This window comes from Prosopis cineraria, unplaced genomic scaffold (genome assembly GCF_029017545.1).
Source record: "Prosopis cineraria cultivar Desert tree isolate PC_DT_omini unplaced genomic scaffold, ASM2901754v1 PC1, whole genome shotgun sequence".
NCBI lineage: Eukaryota > Viridiplantae > Streptophyta > Magnoliopsida > Fabales > Fabaceae > Prosopis > Prosopis cineraria.
Genome location: NW_026555332.1, coordinates 31424139 through 31450734, shown reverse-complemented (window position 1 = coordinate 31450734; position 26596 = coordinate 31424139). Strand labels below are relative to the sequence as shown.

At 33.3% G+C, this 26596-nt stretch overlaps 3 protein-coding genes across 4 annotated transcripts; 1 reads left to right on the top strand and 2 right to left on the bottom strand.

The window, feature by feature from the left end:
- Positions 1–452: 452 nt before the first annotated feature.
- Positions 453–2044, bottom strand: LOC129287744 (uncharacterized). Its single transcript, XM_054924009.1, has 3 exons — positions 1795–2044; positions 893–1666; positions 453–781 (listed from the first exon to the last, which is right to left on the bottom strand). Exons 1-3 carry the CDS (start codon positions 2042–2044, stop codon positions 453–455), a joined length of 1353 nt encoding a protein of 450 aa, XP_054779984.1.
- Positions 2045–14725: 12681 nt separating this feature from the next.
- LOC129316761 (uncharacterized) lies at positions 14726–16389 on the top strand. Its single transcript, XM_054961143.1, has 2 exons — positions 14726–15407; positions 15993–16389. Exons 1-2 carry the CDS (start codon positions 14886–14888, stop codon positions 16266–16268), a joined length of 798 nt encoding a protein of 265 aa, XP_054817118.1. The 5' UTR covers positions 14726–14885; the 3' UTR covers positions 16269–16389.
- An 814-nt stretch (positions 16390–17203) lies between these two features.
- LOC129316743 (ABC transporter B family member 28) lies at positions 17204–26375 on the bottom strand. 2 transcript variants are annotated; one of them, XM_054961135.1, is made up of 17 exons: positions 25947–26375; positions 25144–25331; positions 24545–24568; positions 24088–24189; positions 23678–23768; positions 23282–23382; positions 23116–23166; positions 22883–23011; positions 22558–22620; positions 22198–22477; positions 21495–21643; positions 21317–21406; positions 21090–21224; positions 20931–20987; positions 20199–20255; positions 19854–20060; positions 17204–17509 (listed from the first exon to the last, which is right to left on the bottom strand). In XM_054961135.1, the coding sequence occupies exons 1-17, from the start codon at positions 26338–26340 to the stop codon at positions 17504–17506; spliced, it is 2124 nt and encodes a 707-aa protein (XP_054817110.1). In that variant the 5' UTR covers positions 26341–26375; the 3' UTR covers positions 17204–17503. The 2 variants fall into 2 exon arrangements, with proteins under 2 accessions (XP_054817110.1, XP_054817104.1); XM_054961129.1 differs by lacking the exon at positions 17204–17509 and having other exon boundaries at positions 19701–20060.
- Positions 26376–26596: the final 221 nt, after the last annotated feature.

The following is a 26596-nucleotide window of genomic DNA, read 5'->3' as shown; positions in this document are numbered from 1 at the left end:
GTAATGACCCTTTCAAGAATCCTATATTGGCACAAAATATTTGTCTTCATGAATTTAAGGAATGTTTTTTACATGATGCTAGCAAATAAATTCGCGTCTACCTATTTTGTGAAATAGTCAATCACGACGAGGATAAAGCAATGTCTATTTGAAGCTTTTAGGTTAATTGGACTAATAATGTCAATTCCCCACATTGAGAATGGCCAAGGTGATACCAAATTATGTAATGAGATTAAAGGAGCATTTATCTTATTAGCATAGATCTAACATTTGTGGCATTTCTTAACATGCTAAAAGCAATCTTTCTCTATTGTTAACAAAAAGTAGCCACACCTTTGAATCTGTTTGGCCATAGTGTGACCATTCGCATGTGCATCGCATATGCCTTCATGTACCTCAACCATAATTTTCTTTGCTTCTTTTGAACTCATACCGTGAAGTAAGGTACCATCTTAACCCCTCTTGTACGGAACATCTTTACTGATAAAGAATGTCATAGCTAAACGATGAGGGGTTTTCTTTTCATTCTTAGTCATTCTGGTTGGGTATGATCTCTTAGTGATAAAGTCCTTAATATCTTGGAACCAAGGATGTTCTTCTTGATCTCCTTCAACATTCAAACAGTATGCTGGAAAGCTTCTAGCTTCTACTTGAATGGGTTGGACATGGTCTCCACAATCAAGTTGAATTATTGCTGCTAAAGTGGCTAAAGCATCAGCGAAACGATTTTTATCTCGAGTTAAGTGATGAAAGCTAACAACCTCAAATTGCTTAATCAAATCTATTAAGAGTTCTTGGTAGAGAATCAATTTTACATCCTTTGTTCTCCATTCTCCTGTTACTTAATGAATAATGAGATCTGAATCACTAAACACCTTCAAACATCGTATACCAAGGGTAATAGCTGCTCGAACACCATTAACACAAGCTTCATATTCTACTATATTGTTAGTACAATCAAATTCTAATTTAATGGCCACTAGAAATTGTTTTCCTTCTAGTGAAACAATTACTGCTCCCACCCCATTTCCATGTATGTTGGCGGCGCCATCAAAATACATTTCCCATTCTTGCTCTTCATCATTTCCTTCATCACAACCTTCTTTTGTAGTACATATGCCTTCATCAGGAAATTGAAAATCTAATGGCTGGTCATCCCTATCGACCAAGTGATCCACTATCGCACTACCTTTGACTGACTTTTGCATCACATGCTTTATATCATATTTAGATAGTACAACTTTCCATTTCAATACTCTACCTGCAATGTGTGGGCTCTCAAAGATGTACTTGAGTGGGTCCACTCGTGTTATTAGCCTGGTAGTATAGTAAAGCATGTATTGCCTTAGCCTTCTAGTTGCCCATACTAGTCCACAACAAATTTGCTCAATCATGAGATAATGAGCTTCACAATCATTGAACTTGTTGCTTGAGAAATAAATTGCTTTTTCCTTCTTTCCAAAATCATTACGTTGACCTAGTATTGCCCCTATTGAGCGAGGTAAAGTTGCCAAGTAGAGGATTAGTGGACGTTCTGGTGATTGAGGAACCAAAATTAGGGGATTTAACAAATAATCTTTGATTTTATCAAAGGCCTTTCGATAATCATCATCCCATGTCTCCTTGCAATTTTTCTTTAATAGCTTAAACATTGGTTCACAAGTAGCTGTTAGATTGGCAATGAATCTAGCAATGTAATTCAATCATCCCAAGAAACTCCTTGAATTGGGGAGATGGCATTTCTTGAATTGCCCTCACTTTATCTGGATCTACTTCTATCCCTTTACGACTCACAATGAACCCCAATAACTTTATCTGGATCTACTTCTATCCCTTTACGACTCACAATGAACACCAATAACTTCCCAAAAAGAGCTCCAAAGATGCATTTATTAGGATTCAATCTTAGCCGATATTCGCGTAATCTCGCGAATAGCTTTCTAAGGACTTTAACATGACTCTCATTCTCTGCTGATTTAGCTACCATATCATTTACATAAACTTCAATTTCTTTATGCATCATGTCATCGAATAGTGCTACCATAATTCATTGGTAAGTTGCCCCAGCATTTTTCAAACTAAAAGGCATCACTCAATAATAATATGTTCCCTATTGGGTTGTAAAGGTTATTTTCTCTTTATCTCCTTCATGCATAGGGATTTGATTGTACCCTGAATAACCATCCATAAAGGAATAGTGATAGCTTTGAGTAGTATTATCAACTAATATGTTAACGTGCGGTAGTAGAAAATCATCTTTCGGGCTCGCATTATTTAAATTATGATAATCAACACACATTCAAATCTGACCATCTTTTTTAGGAATGGGAACAATATTTACCACTTATTATGGGTAAATTACTACCTCCAAGAATCCTGCTTCTAACTGCTTCATTACTTCTTCTTTTATTTGCAAGGACACCCCCGTATTCATTCTCCTTAACTTCTATTTCTTAAGCTCAACCTTGGGAAGAAATGGTATTTTATGAAAAGCAATGCTTGGGTCTAGCCCAGGCATATCTTTATAGGACCATGCAAATACATCTATGTATTCTTTAAACAACTCAATCATTTGCTCCCTTTCAGGATTATCTACTATTTTGAGCATTTTTTGATCCTCCCTAATTCCCATATTAATCATCTTAATCACTTCTTCATGTGGGCACATTCTCTTATCACTCAATTCAAGTATCTTAGAAAAAGTTTGGATTATGTCTTCATCAGCAGACTCATAATCATGCATATCAATGGCAACAAGCGAATCATCTTTACAGGGTTTATTAACCTCTGGGTGAGAGATAAAATCAGAAGAAACAAAATCCCTGGATGATAGAAATGAATATGGAATGAAATAAAAATAAGGAAAAGAAAAGAAAGAGGAAAGAATGAACTGAAGTAGAAAGGGTGGAATAAGGAGATACACATGAATGCAATTGAAATTTATTTCCATAAATTATGTGCATCAAAAGTTTGCATTAGAGAATACCCAAGATCTATTACCTAAACCTGGGCTCAAAAAGTGGATAAAAAAATATGAACAACATAATTAAAACAATTACTCTAAGCTAATGACATCATTGGCCTCTTCAAACTCCCAATTCCCCAGAACTTTGCTAGAATTATCGATTGCAATTGAGGCACTTTTTCCACTTGCTACACCCTCATTGGAAGAGATCATTGAGATGTTGGTTCACATATCACCTCAGATGGGCCTGGAAAGGTTTCTTTGATGTGTGAAATCTCCAATTTACTGGCCTTTTTGCCTTTCGCCAAACTTGCCTTTTCCTTCATCTAATTTTCTAAGGTAGGCTCATACCCTAACCCTTAATGATTATAATTATCCAAAACCTTAATCAGATATGTAATTCCTTGTAGATAAGGGCCTAAAACTTTCCCTAGCATAAACCCACTCTTCATCATGATTTTAGCAATAATGGAATTGATGTTATGAGTACTGTCACAAATACCCTCAACTTTCAAGCTTTGAAATGAAATTCCATGATCCTTCTCTGCAGCCTCAATATAAAGGAGTGAGCTTGGTTTGCTCACCATGATTTCCTCCTTTCCTTTAATTGCTACAATTCCCTCATTATTGATGAACTTAATCTTTTGGTGTAGGGTAGAAGGAACGGCCCTAGCAGAATGAATACATGGCCTTCCTAGCAGCATTGTGTAGCTTGGATCTATGTTCATAAGTTGAAAATCTACCTTAAACATGCTTAGTCCTATCTCCAGAGAGAGATAAATAGATCCTAATACTTCTCGTCTTGATCCATCGAATGCTCTCACTATAATGTTGCTTTTGTGTACACTTAAAACTTCTAGTGACAATGATTCAAATGTAGAGAGCGGCAACACATTTAATGCTGATCCTCTATCAATCAATACTCTTGCTATTATGAACCCTTCACATTTAAAAGTGATATGCAAAGCTTTCGTTTGGTGGACAACAGTTTTTATAACTTCCTCTTCCGAAAAGGAAATGGTAGAGGAGGCTTTTACAACATTCATCACACTTGCCACCTTCTCAGGGGTTATATTAGGCTGTATAAAAACTTGATTCAAAACTTCTTGCAATGCTTAGTGATGCACTTCAAAATTCAAAATCAAAGAAAGTATTAAGATACATACTGGAGTTTTTTTTAATTGATCCATAATGCTGTAATCACTTTGCTTCATAATCAATAGAAACTTATCTTCCAATGTTTTTTATTTCTTTGGGATTATCTTCCTTTGGCCTGTTATTTTTCTCTCTTACCATCTTCCTAATGTAAGATGGCAAGTATGGCTTTCCACTTCGAGTAACACCTCCTGGGTTTGCTATTTCATTGCTTGTTCTAGCAATCAATGTTGAGCTTTTATGGTTCTCTATAATGCTTTGATATCTCCATGGGATTGCTCGATCGCTTTCATAGGGAAAGGGATGAGGTGTGCTTATAATCAACGTTGGTTGTCTTGCGTGAGGTGTAAGATCTATAGAGGCTTTTTTGATCACAAAAAAGGCTGCTTTGACTTGCTCTTTTGGGCTTGAATTTTTAATGACAAGCTCAATACACCTTTTCTCTACCATACACACCTTGGTATCTCCCTTCTTTACGGACACAATCCTTAGCACCATCATTTTTCTAACAGTTTCTTTAAACTGTTCGCAACTTTCTATATCATGGCCTATTATCTCTTGATGATTTTCACAATATCCAAGCCTTTGATCATCAACATTATCTGTGAGGAAGATTTCTTGTATATAGCCATACTCCTTTAAGTGAGCATAAAGCTCATTCTTAGGCATCTTGATCCTTGTAGAGCTTTTAAAAAATGTATCCTCTTCTTTGATAGCGTTAACTTGCTTTTTATGGTTTTGAAGTGGATTAGTAGTAATAGTATAGCGTCCCTCTTGTTTAAGCTGGATATGATTAGAATTAACTAGGTCTACTATATTCCTTTTAAACGTCATACACTCTTCTATTAAGTGTCTAGGTGCACCCATGTGGTATTCACAAATAGCATTTAGATTATACCATGCTGGGTAAGGTGGACTAAGAAGCTTATAAGGTCATGGACCTAATAATTGGGCTACTAGAAGTTTATGATACAATTTATCATTTGTTAATCTAAAATTAGGCCATGGGCGACTATCCCTAGATTAGATATTTCTCCTCTCTCCATCCTGCCTGTGCTTGTTAGGCCTGAACCTAAATTGTGGCTATCTTTGATTCCTTCCCTATATTTGATAAGGGACTTGGGGACTAGTAGCAGCTTGTCTTATAGGTTGAATATAGTTCACATTCCCTTCTTTCTTTTTTTTGGTCATAGTTCTTTCGTGAACTACTTTCAGCTTGAAAAGTGGCTATTTTCCCCTCTCGTATGTCTGTGTCAATCCTTTCTCCAATTACCATTAAATCAGCAAAATCAGTGACATATGTTCCTATCATGTACTGGTAAAATGGCTTAGGCAACGCACGAATGAAGTACGAGCAAAGTTCAGAGTTCACCATCGGAGGTTGCACTTGTGAAGCCACTATTCTTCATCTTTGAGCATATTCTTTGAATGATTCTAATGATTTCTTGGTTATTGCTTTCAATTGTTCTCTAGTTGGAGCAGTTTCAAGATTGAACTTGTATTGTCTCATGAAAATGTCCATAAGGTCTTTCCATCTTTTAATCTTTGTTTGGTCTAGTTGTATGTACCAAGTCAGTACAGATCCAGTCAAGCTTTTAGGAAAGAAGTTTATCAGAAACTTCTCATCTTGTGACCATATGGACATCTTTGTGCAATAAGCCCTCAAATAATAAATTGGGTTACTTGTACCATCATATTTATTGAAGTTTGGCATCTTGAATTTCTTGGGAATATCAATTTATGTGGTTAAGTATAATTCCTTCAAGTCTAAGGAACCCCACGCATTTGATCCTTTAAGAGCCTTCAATTGATCTTTCATCTCTCTGAGTTCTTCTTTCAACTCCTTCTCTTTGTATGACACTTGTGGGATTTGGAACATGTAGGCGTGATCTTTCCTAGGACCATCTGGTATGTTAAAGGCCCCTATTCTAGAACGTGGGTATCTTAAGATTTAATCCTCTATTTGGCTCAATTGTTCTGTTAGCTACATTCTCATTCGCTATAGTATTTTGTGGTAGATTATCATCACTCTTCCTTTTTAGAGTCTCTGTTAGCAGTTTCATCATGTCGCTTATTTCGGCTATTTTGGATTCCACTGCAGACATCCAATCATTTAAGGCTACTGACTCATTCCCGTTTGAACTTTCTATGGCACAACTACACGATCGTGTGCTGTATGTTTAAGTGGCGGGAATTTGGTCAAATGAGTTTTTCTTTCGAGGCGCAATGTTGGCCTACTCGTGTAACATAATAATTAATTTTAATAAGTTTTACCTTTTACGTTTGTTTCATAAGATATCCAGCATTGTGTAGACATAAGGGTTTCACGATACAGGCACCCTTTAAATTCCTCCAGAAATTTATTATTTCATAAGGAATTTAAAGTTGACCATTGAATGAGAAGGATATTAGATCCCATAAAAATTCAAGGTTTTAAGCGAATGACGATAATACAAACCAATCAACAATTTCACAACCACAAAGCGTCATATGGATCCTCATACAATGATTCCAATATTAATACAGATTGAGAACTTTGTCACACTATTGAGTTCTTTTACAATTTCATGACACAAATGAAAGAATTCAACAATCTCTAATGGACTTCCTCTGGGATGAACTATGCCTTCAGCTTGCTTGAATGCTCTTGTAAATTTTGGAATTTTGCATTAGCCAAATCAATCATCTGCCTACATTTTAACATCCATTCTTTAGTTTCTTTTGTTTGATCAAGGCAAAGTGATTTCCATTCCTTTAAGACTTCATTCTATTGATTAAGCCTCTGAACAAAGTTTTATGCTGTCTCAGCTGTACTTCCTCTTACCCTAGCTAGCTCATTCACCTTCCTTTCTAATTATTGTGTGAGTGTATTGATTTCTTGCTGCATTTCCTTAACAGGCCTGATGTCTTGTAATTCATTTTTCAATGCATCAGTTTCCTGACTGTTTTGACAAGTCTTGCTTTAGTACTTTAAACTTTGTCATCACTACTTTGCATCTCTCTTTTCAGCTTGGCATTTTCCTTTCTCAATTTCTTAGTCTCAAGTGTTTCTTTAAGGTTATGTCTTTCTCTTTCCTTTGCTAGCTTCCTCCGTAACTCAATGCATTCATTTTGGCATTTTTCCAGTTCTTCTTTATTCTTGGACTCCGAGCTAGCAAGCTTTTGTAGCTCATTTTCCTTCGTTTTCAAACATTCAATCAGCTGCCTATTAATCTCTTTCAAGTCATTGCCTAATAAGGGATTTTGAGGAGGGAATGAAGGATTTGCTCCTTGAATTATACTCTTCAACCAAGTAGTATATTCTGAACTTGAGTTTACTACACATATCCCTAGCTTAATCTTTCCTTTGTACCCTATCTTTTGCCACGCTTCTTTGACATTCTAGTTTGACAACTTCATTTTGTCCTCCTCATGTAGAAAGTATAACTCTTGCACCTCTTCCTTAGAAGGAATATTTTGCTTATAAGCCAGTTGCCTTAACACTAAGGAAGGGTTATAGTTGATACACCCTCTAGGTCCTATTAAAGGCGCATTCAAAAAGTCACCACAATGGTAAATAACCTCCTCTTTCCACCACCAGTCTAGTTTCTATAGGATAGAATTTTCTTTGAGTTTTGTGAAGATTCTTTTCTAATCTATGTACTCATTCTGTCAATCACGAATTGACCCTTAAAAGACATAAGTGGATTACTGTCTGAGTCATTCTTCTTTCTAAAAGGAAGCGTCTTTCCATAAAGGTGGCCAAGCATCCATATATTCAATAATGCTATACAATAATTGACCTTTCCTTTCCTCTTATTATGACATTGAGTTAAGGTCAAGTAGGTTTCTACCAAGATTGTTGATACTGGATTCACATTATGGTACTCCACCATTTGAAATACACTAATGGCTTCTAAATCAATTATGCCAATTGATGATGGGAATAGGATTATTCCATATATGCACAAGACCTTGCAAAATTTAACCCAATCCTATTTTTTTGCCAAAACTTTCAAGTGGGCTTCTATATCAGCTATTGAGATTCTCTCTGCTTGTCCTGGGCAAACCATTCGTACTTTTTCCTTAGGAATTTCCAAAATTTTTGCTATCATACCTTGAGATGGCAAATACCCAGGATAAAGATATACTGTCATATTTTCCTTAAGGGGCATTCTCAAGATTTCTTCGTATTCTTCCAAAGTTGGTGCCATTTGGAAGTCTTGAAATGTGAAACACCTTAACGAGGCATCCCAATATTGGCTTAATTCCATTATTACATCATTATGTATTGTGACTGACAGAAGATCCAATATATTTCCATATTTCCTTTTAAAATCTTGCATAATCTTCCTTTTGATATGACGGCTTAACTCAATTAAGGTTTCTAATGACTCAAGTTTTATAGATAATTTGATCCCTTTTCCCTGGTATAACTTTTTAGTGTGATTTAGATTTGTACTACCTTCAAGTGCCATTTATCCCTTATGGCAATTTCACAAAGATTCTGGATAGCTCACTATTCATGTTAAGCAAAGCAAAGGTTAACAATATGCAATTCTCATAATTTTAGCAAGCTATATGGCTCCCTTGTTTTTGAAAATCCACTCCTCCAAACACTTATTGAATCATAGGGAGATGGAGTAAACAATTAATTAACGAGAGGCTTAAATCCCCTACATGATTAATGTTGAAAGGTTTAACCTTATAATTTTATTTTTGAAAAAAACAATAAAAAAATGATTTTAATTATAGATATGCCGAGAGAAAATCCCTTCTCTTCTTAATGTGCTTATTGCCCCATAGGGAGAAAGGGATAAATTAGCCTACGTACAGCTAAAATTGACACATGGTTAAAGTTATGACTTTAAAAGCAAAATAACTTAGTCATCTAATAACAAGAGAAATTATTTAATTTGTTGTTTTGTTTTTTTTAAATGCGAATACCTTATGATGACATTTATGACATGTTATGAAAATGATGCAATAAAAGATCAATACTCTCATTCTGTGTCCTATTCAAGAAAACTTAAGTTTATAACCATACATTAGCTAGAATGGTTGGCTACTAGCTTTTGTCTAAAATGTGTGACTCAAGGGTAGGTGTTTATTCCTAAAAGGCTCCCAAGATGCCCACACCCGAAGGTGAAGACCTTACTTAATAACTTTAGCCCTTCGAGAACATAAGCTCTATAGGGACCAAATTTATTGAGCAAGTAACAACTTGGGTGAAGTATTCATGGTAACCTCTGAGAGTTTAGAAACTCCACAGGAAAACTACTACTAACCTCTACTAACCTATGGTACTCACAGACCTGGGTATAGGGCCCAAAATATATGTATGTCAAATTGTGTAAGTGCACAGTGTGTGATGAGAGCATCCAAGCATGTCACCTTATTTATATATGCTACCCAACCCTCATCTGTTAATCAGATCAAACAAAGAGATAAATATATATATGTACACATAAAGGTCTTTTATCTTAAGGTTTATTCCACATGTTATCTATCCTAAAAACATGTTATTAAAATGAAAGGAAAGAGAGAAGAGGAAAAGAGGAAGAAACACAGGACAGACAAATTTAAAGAGATAATAATGCTAATAAAAGAGAAGAAAAAAAGAAAAAAAATATTATATTTTGAGCACAACAAACTTATAGGCTTGACTCTTTAATAGTCCCCAGTAGAGTCGCCAACTATCGCACCTGGAAAAATGCGACAAAGATGGTGCACGGGTAAAGGTCCTAGCCTTCACGGCAGGAACTGGACGGAATGAGGAGTCGCCACCAAGATTTTGAGGGAAATCTTGGGAAGCCAGTTAAAGGAGGATATGGATGGTCTACGAAAATAAAAAATAGGTTCAGGAGTTAGTTGAGTGTGGGGAAGGTGTTAGCCACCCCACAATACTCGTTCATGAGAACGATTACCTGAAGTTTATTATGCTATATTAATATGATTTTAAAATTATTTTAATTATTCCTTTTATATTCATGTGTTTGATATAAAAATGATAAGAATTAGGTGAAAAATGTTTATTTATTTACAAGGGAGGATTTGACTTAGAATCTGACTCTGAGGCCTACGTACTCTATGATGGGGATTAAAGTCCACGTAGTTCGGGCTTGAAAATTATTAGTGAAAATATTTTTTGAAGATAAATTAATTAAAAATAATTCACTATTTTGCAAATAAAATAATTTCTGAAATTTTGATATGTTTGTTTTAAATTGCCAAAAGTAATTTAAATTTAATTATTTTCTCAATTTTTGAATTTTTAAAATAAAGAAAGAAAAGAGTTTAAAATTATTTTTCTTTTATGTTTTATGATTGGAAATTTAGCTGCTATACCTGCAGAACCTCATTGATTCATATGGTAATACAGTTATTCTAAATATCTGCAGAGATTTCAAAATCTCACATGATAAAAGAATTCAGTAATTTAATATATATTTTTAAGCATATACATATATGTTTTTAAAGAATCTTAATCATTATACCTGCAAAGCCTTATTGACTTATACGATAATATGATTATTCTAAATATCTGCGGAGATTCCTAAATGTCACACAATAAAGGAATTAAATTTATTTAAATACATCCTTAATTTGATTAATTTAATATAATATATATATATATATATATATTTTTTTAAAAAACTTAATTGTTATATCTACAGAGTCTTATTAACTCATACGATAATACGATTATCTTAGAAGTCTACGGAGATTCAAATCTCACATGACTAAAAGATATAATCAGTAAATATGATTACAACTTAAATTCATTATTTTTCTATTATATGACTATGTACAAAAATCACTTATTTATTATAGAAATGGAGAATCACTATATCTGCAAGGATTTATTATCCCACATGGTAATGTGATTAATTCAAGTCCCTATGAAGATTCTTGAAATCTCACATGGAACTTAAATAAATTATTTAGATTATAAAAAGATAATTAATTTTAACGGTGGGTCATTGAAACCCTTGATTACTTTATATAAATTGAATCTCTATACCTGCGAACTCTTATTGATTTACATGATATGAGATCATTTTAAATGCCTGCAAAAATTTTTAAAATCTCACACAATAAGTAAATAATTAGAAAGAAATCTTCTCTTATTCATTTCACTTTTTTTATATAAGAATCAAATTCTCTCCTCTTAACCTTTTATAAAATAGGCTCATCATAATAATTGAAATTGTACATGTTGATGGAAAGTGCCATACAGTATGAGTGTAACAATATTATAGACAAGTAAAGGACCTTAAGACTAATATAGAGATGAAAAATCATGCTCCTACATATTAATATGCCCTTTCATATTAGAAACATATTTAAAGTTTAATTCGAAAACTCTGCCTAACAATTGCACTAATTTTTTATCGTTGGAACTATCACTATAATGAGATTATGCCAAAATCATACCAGTTCAGTTAAGACAATAAGTAAAATTTCCCTAAAGGATTTCTCCATGTATAGTATCTAGCCACATGTTGCAGTAAGAATCAGAACTCGCAATATTTAAAACTCAAAAAGGTTCTCCTAAACCACACTTACAAGCACACACTAGCTCGAAGTTATAAATTACAAGACAACTCTAAATAATCCTTTAATCAAAAATCTTGAAAGTTCCTTAACAACATGTCAACTATTAGAATGTGAAATAACCCTTAATCAGAAACTCAATCCAAGACTTAATTTTATTCATCATAAAGCAAGGCAAATCATATGAACATAATGCATAATTTATCCTGTTCATTCAGCAATAAACCAGCAGTGATCATTAAGAGAAAGAAGAAAAAATGAATATACCGAATGATGTCTTCTTCTCCTTCAAACTTTGACTCAATTAGTCTCGGGTTGCTTCCTCTGCTTCTGCATTCTCAATCTCAAAGGTAAACCATTTTCTTCGTCTCTTTCTTTCTATCTTCTTCTCTTTGTCTCTGTTTTTTTTTTTCATTAGAAAACTCCCTCTGATCAGTCTCCTCTGTCTCCCTTTTTTTAAGGAAAAACTTGTCTCTTGGTCTCTTCCTTCCCCTCTCCAGACGCACTCTTCTCTTCGTCACTTTCTTTCTATCTTCTTCTCTGTCTTTTATGCTCTGTTTTCTGTTCTCTTTTCTCTATCTCTATTTCTCATGCTCTTCCTTCCTCCTGCCTTCTTTTTCCCTACTCGTCTGTTACTCTATTCTCATCTCTCCTTCTAGATGTCTCTCCTCTCGTTCTAATTTTTTTTCTCTCATTTTCGTGCTCTTCTCCTTGGTCTGCTGCACTAGTTTTTTGCTCTGTTTTCTCATCCTTGTTTCTCCCTCTTGGTCTCTCTCTTCTCGGCATCTGTTTTTTTGGTTTCTCAGTCTCTTTTTCAGAAAACTCTCGTGCCTCTGTCTCCATCTGTTACTCTCTTTCTATCTCTGTTTTATACTGTCGATCTCTCCCTCTCGGCTTCTCTTTCTCTCCTTTTCTGCTTTTTTTTTTTCGTGATCTGTTTTTTTAGCATTTTTTTCGTGCATGCATGGCTGTGTGTTTTGCTTTTCTGTCTCTATTTCTTCTCACTTTTTCTCTACTGTTCCGTCTGCTTTCTCTGTTGTTCCATCTGCTGTGTGAGTGCTTTCTTCTGTGTTTTCATCTGCTGCATGCATGCATGCATCCTTGGTTCTGTTTCTTTTCTCCTGCTGGCCAAAAGCATATGTGCATGTGTTCCGGTTGCTTGCTGCTCCTTCTGCTCTGTTTTGCTTCTTTTACGCCTGGTCGAAAGTGTATGTGTGTGCATGTTCTCTTTTCTTGTCTTTGTTTCTTCTCGTTCTGCATCTACTTTTTTTCTTTGCGTGTTGCTGCTGCATGTTTCTGTTTCTTTTGCTTTTCTCTTAGTGTTGTAACGTGCATTGCACGAATGAAGGTCCAGACGTTTATATATTTTAATCTTAATAACTCTTTTTTTAAATTATGTTTATTAATTTTTAAAATTGAATTAAGGGACTTAAAAATTTGATTTTGAGTTAAGAAAATATTTTTTAAAAATATAATCCTAAAAAAGATTAATTTTTTTATATTTTTATATTTTTTTGTTTATTTTAATAAACTAAAAGAAATAAAATTCTAACAAAAAAAGAATTATTTAAAATAAAATTAAGCCCTATCAATTAAATTAAATTTTTTTATTTTGAAAATATTATCTTAAGAAGGATTACATTTTATTTTTATATTTTTATATATTTTTTGTTATTTATTATTAATTTTATTAAATTAAAAAATATTCAGAAAAAATATAGTATTCACAATATATGTCAAAACAAACGCATTAATCCATTAAAGTTTTATGTAAATCAAATTATAACCACTTTATAAATTTACAAAGACACAGTCTACATTAATAATTAATATTTACTAACTTTACAATTACAATTCAAAAATTTACAAAATAACTTTAAAATTTTCATATCACAAACTCCAGTTATCGAGCTTCACAAAATAACCTTGAAACATAATTTTATTTGAGTTTTACAGAGAAATTTCAGAGTTTTATAGGCTCAAAACGTAATAATGTTTCTTTTGAGGGCTATCAATGTCATCCTCCCATTAATTTTTGTCTCATATTTGGTTGGAGGAGAATGAAACAGCAGCTGGTAAAAAATTTAATACCTTCTATTTGAAAAATGGAGAAGTGATTTTAAAATTCTTAATTAATTTTACTTATTCTTTCCTCACATCTTATCTTTATTAAAAAAAATTTAACATCAATTATCATATTTTTTTTAAAAAAATTGAATTCATTCAAAATTTTCCAACTCTTCCCTCCACAGTCTACTAAATCCAACCAAACATAAGGTTAATAATATCCGAACATTGCTAGGGGTGTGAAATCTACTTGTTTTTAATTCAATAATCTCATATAAGTATAGAAGAAGTGAAATCACAATATTGGAAGTTTCTTCTGAAAAAATAAAGCTCATTGATATATATTTTTTTAAGAAAGGGTAAAAGAATAAATTGGCTTATAAATGAATAGAAAATGATAAAGTATTAAAGTAAAGAAACCATAAATTACAGACAAGAATCCAAAATATTATAGAAAATAATTAAGAAAATTTTGTTTGTTCTTTTTTTAATAATTTTTTATGTTTGTTTTCTAGTCAATAAATATTTAAAGTTAATTTTTATTAATAATAAAAGATAAATTACATCTTTTTTAACAAAATTAAAAGAGAATATTACATAAAAAATGAGTTTAATGTCTCAAACATTTCTAAATTTATATTTTATTAAATATATCTAATCAAAGTAGAACAAATTCATGTTAAGATGAGGAAGGACAAATAAATGATCACTTTAATGTTCTCTGATTTGTAATCTTTTGATATCTATGAATGACTTTTCATTCAAAATTTTTGTTTTTTGTTTTGTTTCCTGCATTCATGAAGCAATAATAACACCACTCTCATCTCCACTTTAAACACTCTAAATGGCATTTTATGATATTAAAAAATTATTTTATTGTAAAATAAAGATAAATTTTAAAAAATCAATTAAAAATATAATGCTCACTTTTGTTAAACAATTTAAGAGTGAAACTATCTAAATAAATTAAGTGGCCAGAAAACAATCCAAGCCTCTCTTTGATCACTCCCCCTCAAATGGGACCCAGAGTTTTGTCTTGCCAGCTCAAGAGCCAGGTGCTACTTTCAGATTCCACAATGTTAAGATCTCTCACACGCAAGAAGATAAGATTCATACCCCAAAACACAACCCAACCTCAGCTTTTGGTATTTCCGCAGCATGAATGAAACTTCCGAACAGATCATATTTTCAGAACTCAACGATGGGTTGTAAATTAAACCCCTCAACCTCACCAGTTTTCTGCAAATTTCAACCTAGCAAACCAGAGCTTAGAACAAAATATTTATTCTTCTCTTCTTCTTCTTCTTCTTCTTCATTCTCTTTCAGCGACAAATTACAGAGGATCAGATATTCAATCACAGATCTTGAAGTTCCAAGTACCAAGGCTAACAGTTATACTGTTAGTTTCAGTACAGAGAGGGATTGCAGACTTGGGATTTCAAGGTATCCTGATTTTGAGTATAATGCACAAGGAGGAAGAGGAACAGGATCTGGGGATAAGGTAAGAAACAAAGACAACGTAGCTGACAGCGAACTGTTTGTTTCATTTGATCTTGAGACTCTGTATATTCCACCATTGACAAGTTCTACAACCAAGTTCTTGGGTTTGCCATTGCCACCATTTCTGAAGATTGATATTGTCCCTCTCGTCTTCCAAGGAATCATCAACAAGCAATCTGGCAAGGTAAACTACTTTAACATCACAAAGCTGAGCCTGTTCTAAACAGTGTTTTAACACATTAGATTGTTACCAGGTACAAAATGGCTTGATTTGACTTGTTAACTCATATTGAGAATCGGATCATTCTGAACCTTTTTTCTTTTTACTCTTATTTTAATAATAAATTTTTTATTCAATTTAAAATTATTAATGTTAACTTTCCTCTAGATTGTTATAGTGAAATTTTGAATTCATGATTTATTCATTGGCATTCTATAAATTAATTATAGAGAAAATTGAAAACTTATTTTCTTTAAAAAAGCAAATTAGAAAAAAAATGAGGAAATTAAAATTTAATATGTTATGATTGAGCAACTCTAAAATATTATTGACATTTTTAATATTATATATATATATATTATTTAATTATTATGTCACTGGTTTAATTACCAATCAAATCAGTTAAATCATGAAAATCGTGACCTGCTCTTTCGGTTTGTCATAAAGTTTAGATTTTAAAATATTGGTTCTAAATTGCCCCTTTTTTCTTAGTCTTTGTGATAAGCTATAAAATTGGCAATTAATATTGTTGATGTTGTTTATTTAAAGGTTGACCTTGAATTCAAGGCCAAGTTCTTGTTTTCTGCTGGGAGTGTCTACAAGGCTCCTCCTTTGCTGGTGAAGACAGTGCTGACATCTGAGGAATCAAAAGGAGCTATGAAAAGTGGAAGAGGCAAAAGACTGAATGAAGAAGGCAAATGCAAACTTGTTGGTGTGGCAACAGTTGATCCCATTCATGATTTCTTCATGAATTCCTTCCTTGGCCTTCCAACTGAGTGCCTAGCAGAGCTCAATTCTTTGATCATCATTTCTAAGTCATCATAATTTTCTCATTATGTCATAAATTTTGACCTTTGTTATAACCTTTTTCTATCCCTTAAGTTGTTGTCTAAATACAAGAAGGGAAAAGATTGTTCCAAATACTAAAAGAGTCATAGTTTTGCCACATTCTTAATTTTTTTTTTTAAAAAAAGGTCTTTTGGTATGAAAGTAACTGCCAAATGATTTCAAATCATAATAGTTTGAGGTATCAAAATGACGACTTGCAATGTACAACAGATAACAATTACATTGAGTTCTAACTACCTATCAGCCCTGAAAGTAAAGAAAAGGGATAAATAATAGCTGGCCAATGTGGAATGTTCTAAATTTAGAACGTAGAAATAGTAGGGAAAATAGAGTGTAATGATAGGCTCCTGAATTTGTGTGGAAAATGAAAAATCCAGAAGCATAACTCCTGAATTTGTGGGAAAGTGTTATTGTAATGGTAGTCTCTAAGCACAAACGAGTTCCATAGTGGGTTGTACTAATTCATTTTTATTGGACAGACTAGGCAAAGAGAAGTCGTTCTTCCTGTCTAGGCCATGAAATTCTCTTTCGCTATATTCTCCAACTTCTTGTACTATGAGCCTATGACATATAGTCATATATCATAGTTTCATTTGTAACACCTACTCTCTCTCTCTCTCTCTCTCTATATATATATATATATATATTGTGCATATGAAAAGCATAGGTGAGTTGGGTATCGAGACTTCACCCGAGTCATGACATATCTTTAAGTTCAAAAAGCATTTATAGATATATTTACAAATTATCTATTAACAAGGTCCTCTCACAATAGCAAATTTGAATCCACAATCTTGTAGATTATAGACCAAATCTTTACTAATGGGCTAACATTTGTTGGCTGTAACACCTACTTTAGAATTCTAAACACTTAGCAATAAAAGTATATCAGGATGAGATCTCCAAACATATGACACAAAGGGCTAGGTACTCCATTCCAGCCGTAAATTATATTGATAACATTGTGGAGGCATGACCTCATTAAAACAAATCATTACTATCAATTTGAGGCTTGAACCTAACATGACTACAAGTCACATGCTTAGATATGATAAATAGTCCAAGGTTCCATCTTGTCTTATTTAATATTTATTAAAATTTTCATAAACTTTCAAAGTTCACAATTAAATCAAATCAATGTTTAAATGCTTAGTACTCAATCTGATAGCTTACACCTTCAATGCCTTCCCTTAATTACCTCTTATTCGATCCTACACCTGAAAATTGTTAAAAGAAAGGAGTGAGTACAAATATCCCAATAACATAGTAAGCTATCATACACAAACAAACCACAACCAAGCACTAAATGATAATATAGGTATACATGCATTTACATTCATATTTCTCAATCAACAATATGAATCATCACACTGTACAATTCTAGCATGTTCATGTACAATAAGTGCAATCTCCCTTGTTACTCAATTCAACGTTATACTATGCTGATTAAAACTATAAGCTTTTTCATTATCTAGCCCACACAATAGATTGGTCAAAGATCTCTAGTGTTTGAGATATACCCAACCAAAAGCATAGAGTCCAAGTCCATACTATAGATCCCCTTCTCAAAGGATTAAATTAAGAGGTATCATTATCTCACGTTTCTCCATTACAAAATCAGCCAAATATTGAGTAAGAGGGTGCCCTACAAGAGGCCAACTACTAGACACAAAGTGGTGGTTAACCACATAGTCAAATCCATATCTCCTTAGCCCGCCAATAATGCATGACATGTAAACATTTAATTATTAAGGCTCGTGCAAGTATACTTGAAAAGAGAGACAAAACATCATTATAAAAATTCACAAGAATGCTTAAAAAAAATTAAGAATATATTATATGGAAGGATTTTATAACTTAACATGTAACGAGAAGATGTTTGAAAGAATTAAGCCTGTATATATTCATATCAGCAGTCACAATCCACGCACATTATATAGATAATTGTTAACATGATTTGTTCCCGGCTACAGTAAAGCATACATGCCCGACACATATTTATGTAATAAAACATGACATATAGTTTGCGCACGCATATATATATATATATATATATGGGAGTAACTAGAGTTTCCTGTTGCTCAACTTACACAGACAGTCACAGGAGTTACTCCTAGCAAGATAAGCTCTCAACGAGAGTTTACAAAAATTAAAAAAAAAACAAAGCAAGAAAGAAAGAAAAAAGAAAGAGAGAAAAAGAAAAACACAGACGCACAAACATCTACAAAAATGTGACTAGAAAACTAGTCTAGAGTTACTCTAAAGCTACTTTAAAACTATCCTGAAGAACTCAAAATCCTTAAAATTCATACCCCTTTATAATTTAATTAATTCCTTAGAATATATAGTCAAATATATGTTAAACATTAATTAAACTCATAATTTAAACACACACACGCTATTGGGTTTTGGTTGAAATACCCTGTATAAAGAGAAGCCATACAATTCATTTGAAAATAAAAAGGCCTCCTATACGTGATTTATTTAAGTGGGAAGGAAGACAAAACATGAAGGAGGAAAGAAAGGACAAAACGGAAGAGAGGAGGTGCCGTATGAGAGAAAATAAAGAGGGAGTAAAATACAAAGAGACAATTGTTGATTCTTTCTCTCTCTCTTTTCTTTTGTTTTTTTTTTTTTTTTTGACTTTGGAGAATTGATGAGTTTAGACCTTGGGTGTGATGGCTAATGAGAGAATAGGAGATGAAAACTAGGTTTAGGTTACTAACTAAAACTTTTTATAATTTATAAAATTTAAACTCAATTTGCTTTTTTTATCTTACTAACTAAAACTTTTTTACCTTTGAAAATACAAAAAAGGTAATTTTTATCTTACCTTCCATTGCAAATGTGTGCGTTCGTATTAATAACAATTTATGATTATTAATTTCCATTTAATTCACTATTAAATCTCATGTTTTTTTAATATTTTATTTTATAAGATAAAATTCAAATAGTGGATAATTTAATTTTGCCCTCATTTCATCCTACCCTCTACTCTTTTAGGTCTAATATTTAATCCTATATCTTCTTTAAAATCACATCCAACACTTTAACCCTTCGTGTAGATAGAAAGAAAAGTAAAAAGAAAAAAATTTAAAAAGAAAACTCTTAAAAATATTTAAAAAAATAGTTTTAGAAATTTCTCTTAATTTTCTGTCTTCTTTATTTTCTTCTCACTTCTCTCCATCCAAACTAAGATTAAGTCATAAAATACGATGTTACAGTGTCCTACTCTCTTAGGCCTAATATTTAATTGTGTCCTCTTTAAGGTCAACCCACACTTTTAAGTCCTAAATGCCTCAAAAGAAGACAACTTCATTTGAGTCCTAAGTGTGTCCTACTTTCTTGGGATGTTATGTTACTCCATTTTCTTTCTTGACTACGCATATCAAGAGAACTTCTCTCCGCTTGTAAAGAAGACAACTTCATTTGTATAAAAAGCTACCATGCGGATACAGCATCCAGCTCCTACATGCCTCAAAAGCTAGGGAGGTAATTTTGAATAAATGAAAATATCAATAGCTTCATTATTCATTCAAATGCAAGCCTTTGAGTGCCAACCAGTGAAGCATATTGGCCTTTCCTAGCCAATAACTCAGTGTGTGTTCCAAGTTCTGCAATCTTGCCATTAGAACAGAGTGCAATTTGATGAGCATTTTGAACTGTGCTCAATCTGTGAGCTATCACTAACGTTGTCCTCCCCTTCATCAAATGGTTCAGAGCGTCCTGGACCAACCTTTCACTAACTGCATCTAAGGCACTGGTGGCCTGAGCCATAAAACATTAAATCAGGATCATATTTAGGATCAGATTCAGATAGATACTGACACAGCAGTAGCTGAATCATGGAAACTGCATATAGAAGCATACAAAAGAAAGAAAAGGAAAGGAAAGGTAAAAGAAAACCTCATCAAGTATAAGGATTGGGGCATTCTTTAAGAGTGCTCGTGCAATAGCTATTCTCTGCAGAAAATAAACACTACAGTTAAGACTTATAATGTGTTCCTACGAGAGCGAAAGTTTGTGCCTGCAGGAATATTTAGGTTTGTTTGGTTTTGTTCATATTTTTTGTTTTTAAAAGCTATTTTCTAAATTAACTTTTAATTTTTTTTTCAGAATAAAAACAAAATGAAATTATGTTTGGTTACGATGATTTGAAAATAATTTTAGAGTTAAAAAAACCGGTTGATAGTGGTGGTCATCGGTAGTTAATGGTAATGGCCTATGATAGTGGTTAGTTATAATTGAAAGTAACTTACAATAGTCAAATGTAGTGTATTTTTTTTAAAAAAAAAAAAAAACAGCTCCAAGTATCAGAGATAAAGAAGTCCCACATCAAATAATTAGAAAACAATTTAAGAATATATGGAGCTCGGGATGTATCTAATCAAATGGTTTAAGCTATTGGCAAAAAAAAAAAAAAAAACAAATGGCTTAAGTAATTTGGATGAAATAAACTAACCTCAAGTATACTAAGATGTTTCCAAACAGCTTTTTTTTCTAGACCATTTAAATCCAATACACTTACCCAAATGATTTCTTTTCTTTCTTTGTTTTTTTTTTTACTTCTTTGTTTAAAAAAAAACAGTTTTTGAAACTAGAAATTAAACAAACCCTTTATCTATGTGTACTCTATACCTGCCTCTGTCCCCCACTTAGTAGGCCTCCACGCTCACCAACTAGTGTATCATAACCCTATAAGAAAAATATGGAAGGAAAGGAAATTCGTTAAAAATATTCCTTAGTCATAAATATAGTAAGCACTAAGCATCAGCATGTCTAGAAAACAAAATAAACCTGTGGAAGTGAAAGTATAAAGTCGTGAGCATTTGCAGCTTTTGATGCTTTGATTACATCTTCTTTAGAAACATTATCATCTGGAAGCCCGTATGCAATATTTTCTCCAACAGACACCGAAAACAGAACAGGCTCCTATATCATGTTAACATCATCAGTGGATTAGAAGAAATCTTGTTCATACCAGACATGATAATCCTTTCTTTTTCCTTCTCAAGAAATCATACTTGATTTACGATAGAGACAGCCCGAGCCCATTCGCTCTTGTCAAATGATCGAACATCCTCTCCAGCAACTGTTATATGACCCTTTGTTGGCTACAGGAGCAAAAGATCAGTTGATTTCTTTTAGGACATTGAAGTAAATTAAGCCTTATTTCACAAACTAATGAAACAGGAATTAAACCTCATAAAAACGAGCCAACAGCTGTACTATTGTACTTTTTCCTGCACCACTGGAACCCACCAATGCAGTTATGGTTCCACATTTTAGTGTTAAATTTAAGCCACTTAAGATTTCCACATCTGGCCTTAAAGGATAAGAGAAATACACATCTGCAAAACAATATCAGAATATTAATTCACATTATAGAACAATCTACATATGAAAAAGTAAATCAACTCTCATATTACTATGATAATTAATTTGCACTAGTTGACACAACTCATTCTCAAACTTGAAGTAAGAGGTGTTAGAATTAGAAAGAGAGAGAGAAATTGAAGGAGAAACTCAAGCATCTCATATCAGAATATAAAAAGCAAATTAAAATTGAATATTGATTTTAAAGCCCTTCCTCTAATTCCAATCCCTTAAAGAATGTGTTTACGGAGTTTTAACATAATGATTATCATAAAGTAATCATAACAGAAAATCCCTCAAAGAGATACTTCAAATGCATAGTCACAATGATTTGGAAGTTCATCCGATAACTAGGAGAAAATAAAGAAAGGTAAGAGAAGGACAAAGAATGGAAAGAGCTCCCATCACATGAACATTGGTATACAAGGTCATATAATGAATAATATGACCATGCTTACCATGTTTAAAAGCCATATATTGAAAGCCAAGCAACTAAGAAACTAAAGTTACATTATTGTGAGAAAAGTACCTTCAAGACAAACGTCTCCAGACCAAGCTAAGCTGTACACATTGCTTGAGGATTTCAATGCTGACATGTAATGCAAGTATTTTTGTTGGATTTCTTCAGTAGAATTATCAGAGAAGAACAGTTTATAGTTATCATCATCCAATTTGTTCTGTTTCAGTTCTCTTTCTAAGCCATAAGCAAGGGCTTCATCAATTTGAACCTCAGAGAAAACATTGTTAATCCTCTCAACAGCAGCAATAGCTCCACGTAGGTCTCCAAAAGTATTAACCACTCCTTGAACCTGAAAGACATACTATGAGGAAACACAGAGAGGATTGAAAGATAAAGAAATGCAACAAGCCAACAGCTCAATCCACTTACAGCGAAAGTTAATGTGAAAGTGTATCCAATAAAAGACGCCACAGTTCCAACAGAGAGTTCACCCTGTAAGCAATAAAGCAATATAGAAAAATCAGTCAGTCAATCAATTTATCCAAAAAAATCATAATTTTAATATGAAAAATGCTATAAAAATAAAAAAATAAATGAGAAAAACCAGACATGACATTGTCAAAAGGTTAGTGCATCAATAACTTTTTTTTCTTTGGGTATAGCAAAAGTGATTATCACCAGCAAGATTAATTACAGTAGAAAAAGTTCACCAAAAATCATCATATATAGATAAGAGAAAGCTAGAATTACTCACCGCTTTAACTTTGTTTCCTCCAAGGATATATAATGCCAGCAAAGAAACATAAACAGCAACTCTAGTCATGGACTCATTCAGAGATTTAAAAGTGGCAAGCCTTATCCCGCTTGATTGGTAAGAAAGAACCTGCAGCCATCTCATAGTTTGTTCTTATTTATTTTTTACAAAGGAATTCGAAGTAGTCATATCTTCTTGACAATAATGATTAGTCAATGCAATGAATAACTTACCTGGTTAGCAAATGTAAACATTTGGCGTTTCTCTCCACCAAAGGATCTTACCTGTAATCATATATGGCATTGTTTCAACCATCAATAACAAATCATGGCCTTAAAAAAAGCATCACTCCACAAGACAAAGGTTTTATTACACAAATCTGAACTGTTGGAAACTCACTGTACGAATAGCAGAAAATGTTTCTGCTACACAGTCAGATATGGATGCTTGAACCAACCCATGTGCTTTAAAAACCGGCAGAGTTGATCTCTTGTAGACAGCTTGAAAACACTAAAAGGAATCAGCAAGCGGAGAGGAAAGGAAGAAAAATAAACATTGGCATGAACCAAAAGTATTCCATATCATGAGGCATTCTTAATTTGAGCTACATCAGATTTGTCAGGGTTGCATAATTAAGCTACTTGCAATGCTCTCTTAAGATTTAAGAAAGATGGAAAAGCATAGTTATTACTCTCCACTACTTCCGCACTTAAAGATAAAACCACCAGAACATAAAATGTCAGCCTGGCCTTAAGTTGATATCATTTAAAAGAAAGGTGAGCATGGGAGTATTACCAACTGAAACAGAAACTGTGAGCATTAGGATACCCAAAATTGGAGCAAGTTGAGGTGATAAAGCAAAAAGAATGCAAATTGTCCCAATGACCTGTAACAACAAAGAAAAGAGAAAGTGCAATTACAACAAAAGAAAGTGAGAAGCAACATGAAAACAAAAGCACATCAGAGTCTTCACCAAAACACACACATACAAACACTCTTACAAAAGTAAAGTAGTAATGACAAAAGCTGAGGTTATATAGGATACCAGTTCTTTCATACAGAAACATTTAATTATGGTCATATAAAACATTTACATGCTTTTTTGAAATGAAGGAAAGTCAACTGCAACCAAGACAAAAGAATCATGCACATGCTTAAATATAGGAAAAATAAAGCTCACTTCTGATTGGTGTAGAAATGCTTGCCTCAGATAATGCCCTGAATCCACGATCCCTTGCAACATTTTCACTCACAATATCTTTAAGAGAACCCAAATCAGATGTTAGCAAACCGGTGAGTTCACCAACCTATATGGAGCAAATGCAAGCAAATGAAAAATTTTGCTCAAGTATTCTCAGTTTATTAAATCCAACACATGGAGAAAATAATCATGTTAATAAAATGTCTGAAGATATATAATTATACTAATAAAATGGAAAAGAAAAATTGATGAAATTATTGAAAGAGATCAGAGAGAGGACAGGACAACAGAAAGATATACAAAAACAGAGAAAAGAAAGACAAAATCACAATAGAGTACTTAACAAGAAAATCATATAAAAAAAAAAAAAAATGTAAACCAAACATATTCCTATCATTTAAATTTCTCATAGACTCATAACATAAAAAGTAAAACCAGATTAAGTAATTTAACATGCATACCTTGTATCTGTCAAAAAACTCCACCTGCACGAATTAAAGGAACAAATATGTTATTAAAAAGCCATATACTTCTTTTTCACATCAGAATTCACCATTAAAGCTAACAATAGTATAACTTTAAACCAAAAGTTATAATCAGCCAAAGTTGAATTCATAAATATGGAAGTTCCAATATTATTGCCAATGCATTAGGCAAGGCATCAATGGTTTTTTATGTTATCTACAATACCAGCATATGTTTTAAAGAATATTATCACAGAAAGCATCAGTCCAATTGCATACCCTAATACAGAAGTGCCTTCAAAAAAGGGGGAAAAAATAACATGGTATGTTTATGGTATAATCATGGGAAAACAAATTTATCTGAGGTATCTGTTTAAACAAATAATAATTGCACATTTCCAAGATTAATATTTCATACTCCTCTTTCAATTAAATGGAAAATGTCAATCATGTAAGGGAATGTTTCCCTTGAAAGATCTATTGAATAATGAATAACTTATCCAGAACATCATAACATATGAAAGAGCTAAATTCAAAAGTATTTAGGAATATAACACCAATAAAACTGAACTGGAAAACTGTAAAAGTAAGCTTACCTTTTGCATCAATATCCTCCCAAAAATTTGAGCTCTTAGTGTTGACATAATCTTTTCCCACATTATGTTCATGTTTATAACGAAAGTAACAGTTAAAAGTGGCTCAAGGGCATACAGCATTCCAACCTTACTAAGCAGCCTCCATAATGGTTCTGGTCTTGCCCCAATTAGAACTTCAAAAAATTGACCTAAAAAAGGCACAACATATAAGAATGGGAAGAATGGGGCAAAATGAAATCAATTGATAAAATTCAGCACCATCAGTGCAGCAATGCCTACAGCTTGAGATAACAGTACCAACTTGTACATTGTCAGATTAGCACAGAACGATTAACTGAAAAATTACTAATTAGTGAAAGCTGTCTCCCATCCCAAATAAATACTGGTTAGTGGTTATATCATGTAATCTAAAGAACTTAACGTCTTCACCATAGCAACTTTTTCTGCTAAGAGTTGATTGAATAGCTATAAGGTATGCTATAGCCTACAGTTAAATATTCATAATTGATGAATTCAAAAATCTTCAAGCTTATTATCTACACAACGTTTTTCAAAGCAACACATCTCCTGTCTCTAAGACTTGTGCATGATCCCAAATTAAGGAGTGTCCGGTCTATAACTGTTTGACTTTAATGGCTTTGGGAAGGAGCAAAAGGGAGTTTGTTCAACTCAATAAAGCAAAATTTTGCTGCAGCACCTCAACCAAGAAAAGAGTAAAGAGAGGGAAACTAAACAAAAATCCAGTACTTTTGCGTTTCTCAGTAAGCGGCAGAAAATAGTAAAGTGAAGCTCGCGTTCCTCACCAGAAAATAGGGGCATAGAAAGAGTACAAGTGGTGCAACAAATTAGAGTCGCAATTGAAACGGCAAGCCGCAGTTTGTGTTTCATCAAAAGCATCCAGAAAAGGTCCCAGCTAATGACGGCGGGAGGTTGGACTTTCTCCGGCCATGGATCCGACCCATCTATCTTAGGGTCGCACTCACTAAAAATGGGGTCGGATGCGGGTCCGGTCACATAGGCAAGTGGGGTTGTAATGGTCTTTGACAGAGTTCTGCTACGCAGGGACAGAGGAGAAGAAGAAGGAGAAGAAGGAAGTTGGGGAAGTCGGAGACGAACGGGACAGAGAGAAGAGAAAGAAAGTGTTGGCGCGACAGAGTAGAAGCGAGTGTGAGGAGACTGGAGAACTGAAGAGGCCATACTGGTATAATGCTAAACTGCTCCAATGGAGGATGATGAACCATGAACTATAAAAACATCAAACGGAGAACCCGATCTACAAAGTGGCGTGCTTCGGCACGTCCTTGCGAGGCCTCAAATCTTGTCCGTACAGATAATCGGAAATCTGACAATGCACCACGTCATTAGGCTACTCAAAATGCATCTACACCATTGACCATTCAATGTGTCATAACCCTGGGTAAAGTCCATTTCAATTCTTCATTCCTGCTTGCTG

Coding starts and splice junctions, on each gene's coding strand:
- LOC129287744 (XM_054924009.1), bottom strand. CDS start 2,044: ATGGTAGCACTATTCGATGACATGATGCATAAAGAAATTGAAGTTTAT. Junction 1,667..1,794: donor TAAAGTTATTGGGGTTCATT/GTGAGTCGTAAA, acceptor CCAATCTAACAG/CTACTTGTGAACCAATGTTT. Junction 782..892: donor TCGAGCAGCTATTACCCTTG/GTATACGATGTT, acceptor AACTCTTAATAG/ATTTGATTAAGCAATTTGAG.
- LOC129316761 (XM_054961143.1), top strand. CDS start 14,886: ATGAAACTTCCGAACAGATCATATTTTCAGAACTCAACGATGGGTTGT. Junction 15,408..15,992: donor TCAACAAGCAATCTGGCAAG/GTAAACTACTTT, acceptor GTTTATTTAAAG/GTTGACCTTGAATTCAAGGC.
- LOC129316743 (XM_054961129.1), bottom strand. CDS start 26,340: ATGGCCTCTTCAGTTCTCCAGTCTCCTCACACTCGCTTCTACTCTGTC. Junction 21,225..21,316: donor CTGTCTCTATCGTAAATCAA/GTATGATTTCTT, acceptor AACATGATATAG/GAGCCTGTTCTGTTTTCGGT. Junction 20,256..20,930: donor TAAGTGGGGGACAGAGGCAG/GTATAGAGTACA, acceptor TATTTTCTGCAG/AGAATAGCTATTGCACGAGC.